General features: G+C 47.8%; 1 protein-coding gene across 1 annotated transcript; it reads left to right on the top strand.

Moving 5' to 3' along the window:
• Positions 1-2,885: 2,885 nt before the first annotated feature.
• On the top strand, positions 2,886-3,427 carry LOC119235053 (40S ribosomal protein S11-like). The gene has a single exon (XM_037498094.2). The coding sequence runs from the start codon at positions 2,886-2,888 to the stop codon at positions 3,375-3,377; it is 492 nt and encodes a 163-aa protein (XP_037353991.1). The 3' UTR covers positions 3,378-3,427.
• Positions 3,428-6,096: the final 2,669 nt, after the last annotated feature.

Genomic DNA, 6,096 nt, shown 5'->3' with positions numbered 1-6,096 from the left:
ATGGAAGGTCTGTGTTCCCCGCGTGACCCTGGATCTGCCCACTGATGCCAGTTGGAGCCATGGCAGGTGCTCTAGGTCCTAATCATCATCCATTTCCAGCCACAGCCCCTGCCCAGATCCTGACCATGCAGGGCGTCCTCACATAAGGAGCCTGGGTCCCTGGGAAGGGCCTATGAGCACCCTGAACCCCCAACAAAAACTTGAGTGCATGATGCTGTGCTGGGGAAAGCGACTTCCCTTCTCACAGACCCAAGAACAGATGAAAACCCTGAGCTCAGGAAAAGGACCAGGCCAGGGCCTGGCTGGAGTAAGGAAGCCTCCAGATGCATGTGGTCAGCCTGTCTGTTTCAGCTGTCACCAGAGCTAGAACTTGGGCGCTCGGCAGAGGAAGCTCAGTGCTGTTTTATGCTCTTCTTTCCAATTATATGTCAAGTTCCTTCCCACAAAGGCCCTAGGACCCTCAGGGTCAAGCATGCCCTGTGCTGGGTCCCGTGCTGTCTGCACACATGCTCGGGGGCTCACTCCCCACATTCATCCCCAGGAGGGAAGATGTGACAGGGCAGGTCTCCCTCCATGACATGAGTCCTCTGCTCACTAGCGGAGGCAGCAGAGGCCCCTAAGGAGATACTCAGGGACTCTCCTTGGGCCGGGCTATAAGGGAAGGGCCTACATGGACACCACCGCCCTTTCTCTGACACGTTCCCTCCAGTTCCTTGGATACAGCAGAAAATAATCCAAATCTAAGCTCCAGATTTTCCAAAAAACAAAAACACATGATGACAAAGCTTTGTGCTTTCCAGTGCTCTGGACTGAGCTGAGCTGCTGGAGGTGCTGATGGTCACCCCCTTGGCAGCCAGGCTGTGTCTCCCTGAGGAAGCCCCTCAACTCTTAGCAATGGGGGTGCACGGAGACCCCCTGGGAATGCTTCACAGGAAGGCAAATTCGAGGATGAGATCTTCCAAACAAGGGACCCAAAGTTCCCCAGGTGCCTCAGTCACAGTGTTGTCTGTGGAGACACAGTCTCATTCCTGCCCTTGGCTCCTCACCTTTGAGGATGATCCCCAGACAGACCTCAGTGTCAGGAAGCCCCAGTGACATATATAAGAGCCCGCGGTGTGAGCAGATGAAGCACTTTCATGGGTTGAGGGTCACTCTGACAAAGACACATGGGATGTGTTTCAATGGGGTCCTGCAGGGGTGTCCCCACAGTGAGTCTTCGGAGGCAAACAACATGAGCCAAGCAGCATGTATCCAAGTCCTGAGGTTTCATTTCTATTGTCTGAGGCTTGGGGACGCCACCAGAAAGCATGCAGAAATCATCCTTGTCCTTGAAGGCTGTGGTTTCAATAAGATGAAGAGAGCAAAGGTGAGTTTACTGAAGAATAAGACTGAGGACTGGAGCCCAGTGCAGCCTCAAGATGCTCTCGCAAAGCTGTTCAAATTCCAAGCCTCACGACGAGAATTGTATAGAGTCCACAGGAAAACATCTTACACTGTCAAGGATTTTTACAGAGAACAGTCCATAACAGGTGTGTAGTTAATGCACTTATCTGACCTGTCTGTGCACTGAGGAGAACAAGGAGCCTTATCTCCGGGAGAGGGGGTGTGAGCAGGGCCATCCACTTGGGCTCTGTCTTTACTGAAAGTTACTGATCTGCGGGGAAACAGCTTTTTGGTGTTGCTGATGCGGCTTCTCAGCAAGGCCAGGCCCGCTGTGTCTTGGCAGTTGGGTGCGTGCCCTTAGTTGAGACCAGGCAGATGGACCCTTGTATTTTACTTTACTTTTATTTTACTTTACAGTCCTAAGGTCTTTCCCTCTCCCTGCTCCTTCTTTTCCAAAAGTGCCTGCTTTGTCTGGGTGGCCTGGATGACATGATAAGCCTCCCTCTCTGTCAGGGGATTTTCTGGAACCAAAGGGATCCTCCTTCCTCGTCTTGCTCTTCCTCTCCCAGTGCTGCAGGGATTCCTCTGCTTGGCCTGCTCTGCTTTTAATTGGTGCAACCATGAGGATGATGGCGAGGCTGATGTGGCAGATCTTCCCTCTACCACAGTAGTTCTGGTTGGGGCCTCTGGGCCTCCTCTCCCGTCTGATGACTCTCAGCAGAAAACACAGGCCATGAAGGTCCATGGTGAAGGATTGTGGGTGCTTGAGTGGTGGGTGTGGTGTGGACACCTGCATCTGGGAGGTGTGGACCTAATCCCTAAGTCATGTACAGGGTCTTAAATCAGTGAAATCTCAATAATATGGGGGCGGGGAACAGGGCAAAGAAAGTAGAACACCTCTTCCAAAAGAAACAAAATGTCGGGCTTCCCCTGGTGGCACAGCTGTTGAGCACTGGGCTGAGAAGCTGCCTGTAGCCTCTGCAGCACCGATTCGATCCCTGGCCACTGGCAAGGGTCCCACATGGCGCGCAGACCCCTCCTGCCACGCCCATTGCTCCCCTCAGCAGTGTATTTCGTCATTCTGCCTGTTCTGTTCCCTGCTCTGGCTCTGGTGAATTCTCTCACCCTCCCGTGCTTCTGACTATACCCAGTGCTTGTATAAATAAATAAAAAAATCTTAAAAAAAAAAACAACAACAAAATGTCTACCCATAATTCTATATCCACCAAAAATGTCCTTTGAGAGTGAAGGCAAAATAGGTCTTCAGATAAACAAAAACACAGATTGTGTCCCCAAAGGCCCACCCTGTGTGAAATGGTAAAGGACATTCTTCAGGCTGCAGGCAAATGATACAAGATGGAAACTCAGAATCTCAGGGGAGAGAATGAGGAAATGCAAATATCTATCACTTTTTTTTGTTGTTCCCTTTCTCATTACTTAATATATAAACCATGGTTTAAAATGGGAATTAAAACATTCCTGGGGCTGCTTTTTTTTTTTCTATGGCGGCCGGAAAGATAGCGGACATTCAGACGGAGCGTGCCTACCAAAAGCAGCCGACCATCTTTCAAAATAAGAAGAGAGCCCTGCTTGGGGAAACCGGCAAGGAGAAGCTCCCGAGATATTACAAGAATATCGGTCTGGGCTTCAAGACGCCCAAGGAGGCCATTGAGGGCACCTATATTGACAAGAAATGCCCTTTTACCGGTAATGTCTCCATCCGAGGGCGCATCCTGTCGGGTGTGGTGACCAAGATGAAGATGCAGAGGACCATTGTCATCCGACGAGACTATCTCCACTACATCCGAAAATACAACCGTTTCGAGAAGCGCCACAGAAACATGTCCGTCCACCTGTCCCCCTGTTTCAGGGACGTCCAGATCGGCGACATTGTCACAGTGGGCGAGTGCCGGCCCCTGAGCAAGACGGTGCGCTTCAACGTGCTCAAGGTGACCAAGGCGGCTGGCACCAAGAAGCAGTTCCAGAAGTTCTGAGCTGCACACTTGCCTGCTTACCCCTTCACAATAAAAGCTCTTTCTACCCACAAAAAAAACAAACAAACAACAAAAAAAAAACATTCCTGGGGCTTTGTCACCTATGGAAATATATAACACCATCAACATAAAAGATAAAGAGTACACGTGCCTAAATATTGGCAATATTTCTACACTTGTGTAGTGCTGCCTGCAGAGGTGGCAGCTGCCCCCCACAAGGCACCAGACTGCCCTCTGAGCCCCTCAAGAAGCACAGGTTTGTCAAAAGGAGACCAACAAGTTCATGCTGCACCAGGTAGACTGACAGGTCAAAATCAAGGGTAAATGGAAGCAACCAAGGGGCATGGATACAACAGAATAGAGAGCCCAGAAATAAAGCCACACATAAATGGACAACAAGTATTTGACAAAGGAGCAAAGAATATGCAATGGAACATGGACAGTTTGTTCAATGAACAGTGCTGGGAAAACTGGACCACCACATGCCAAAGAATGAAACTAGACCACTACCTTTCACCATGCACAAAAGTCAACTCACAATGGATAAAAGATCTGGACATAAAAGCTGAAACAATAAAATATACAGAATACAGGTAAAACATCACAAGACATACATCTCAGTATCATCTTTAAAGACTCATCACCCAAAGCAAAGAAAGTGAAGGAAAAGATAAACACCTGGGATTACATCAAACTGAAAAGCTTCTGTACAGCAAAAGAGACATTAACCAAAACAAAGAGACAACCCACTGGTTGGGAAAAAATCTTTGCACTCCAGTCAACTGATAAGGGACTGATCACAAAGATATACAAAGAACTCACGTGACTCAACAAAAACAAAGTAAATAATGCAGTCAAGAAATGGACAGAAGAACTTAAAAGAACTTCTCCAAAGAAGAAATGCAAATGCACAACAGACGTGAAAAAATGTTCAACATCCCTTATAATCAGAGAAATGCAAATCAAATCTACAATGAGATTCCTCCTTACACCACTAAGAATGACACATTTCAAAAAAAAACTGGCAACAACAAATGTTGGTGAGGATGTGGTTAAAAAGGAACTCTCCTATGTTGCTGGTGGGAGTGCAAACTGGTCCAACCACTATGGAAGGCTTTCTGGAGGTTCCTCAGTCTACTAAAAATGGAGCTACCGTATGACCCAGCAATTCCACTCCTAGGGATCTCCCAAAGGACACAAAAACATTGATTCCAAAGAACACCTGTACCCCTATGGTTATTGCAGCATTATTTACAATGGGTAAGATGTGGAAACTACCCAAATGCCCCATAATAGATGACTGGATCAAGAAGATGCGGTATATATACACAATGGAATACTGTTCCGCAATCAATAAAGATAAATTAATTCCATTCGCAGCAACATGGATGGAGCTAGAAGGAATTATGCTCAGTGAAATAAGTCAAAAGGAAAATGAAAAGTATTGGATGGTTTCACTTATAGGAGGAATATAGAGGGACCAAATAAGACATCAAGGGGAAAAATAATAACAATACAAAACACACACGAAAACAAAGAAAAATATACAGATAATTATAAACCAGGGACATCCTGCAGGCGAGGGGGAGGGAGAGGGTTTGGAAGAGGGAGGGAAGAATATGGGACTGTGGTGCAGGGGTGCATTGATAGAGGAAATTCTATGGGGACTACACCGGAAGGGGAAAAAAAAGCAAACATTGTTTAAAAATGGAAAAATTATAAAATATATATTAATTAATTAATTTTTAAAAATAATAATGAACGTAGCTTTACAGTAAAAAAAAAAAAAAATCTTACCTCCAATCCCCATAACAAATACAGTAAAAACACTATCTTTCTGTGCTCTCCTCCAGTGTGGCCATGAATGCAAGGAGTTTCATCCTGAACACTATAGTGGGGAGGGAGGTGGGGGAACCAGCCTGAGTTTCTCTGAGGTCCTCTCCCTAATGCACATGGAGGGTTACCCTGGGGAGATTGGAGAGCCCCAGAATGATAAAGAAACAACAATTCACCCCCTCTAATGTTACACCTTCCTCCAGGAGCTGAGGTAGACCCTACTCCTTCTCTCCCTCCCTTCCTGGACTGTGGACAAAGGCTCAGCTCAGGAAATCGGGTGACCTGGACTAATTCTGACCCTGGGCCAGTCCAGCAGGGCACACCCTCCTCCTCCTCCTGTGGGACTCCCTCCAGCTCTGGTCTAGAGAGAGTAGCTGCAGCCCACGGAGGAAGTGACCCCTTGGGAAACAGAGGGGGTGCCAGGCTGGAGCTCCCTGACTCTGAGGCCTGTGAGTTTTCTACAGTGAACCCAAAGGAGAAGAGCTTGAAGTGAACATTGGGGGCTGGGGGAGGGAGCTGTCAGGTGCAACCACATCCTAGCAGGGGCCTCGAGTGGGTCCTACCCAGCTCATTCAGCTCAGTCCAACCATGACATATTTCTAAACTTCCTCTATTCTTGAGACCCAGTGCTTCTTCACATCCTGCTGAAAGACAGCTTCTTCCTGGAACTGTACTTATTGAGGTGTTGTACTGACATTCTCCCTCTCTGTGAGATTTGAATTTATTTATCTGTGACTTGATGTATAATTCTCCCCCCACCCCCCAGGCCTCCCTGGTGGTGCAGTGGTTGAACGCTTGGCTGCAAAGGTGCCCGCAGCCTCTGCAGTGCCAGTTTGATCCCCGGCTACAGGCGAGGGTCCCACATGGCACTCAGACCTCTCCT

This window comes from Talpa occidentalis, unplaced genomic scaffold (genome assembly GCF_014898055.3).
Source record: "Talpa occidentalis isolate TD23 unplaced genomic scaffold, MPIMG_talOcc4v2.1 talOcc4.86, whole genome shotgun sequence".
NCBI classification, from domain to species: domain Eukaryota; kingdom Metazoa; phylum Chordata; class Mammalia; order Eulipotyphla; family Talpidae; genus Talpa; species Talpa occidentalis.
This window is presented reverse-complemented; position numbering and strand designations above follow the sequence as displayed.

Bases quoted from the DNA above. Each gene is read 5' to 3' on its own strand.
- LOC119235053 (XM_037498094.2), top strand. From the start codon at position 2,886: ATGGCGGCCGGAAAGATAGCGGACATTCAGACGGAGCGTGCCTACCAA.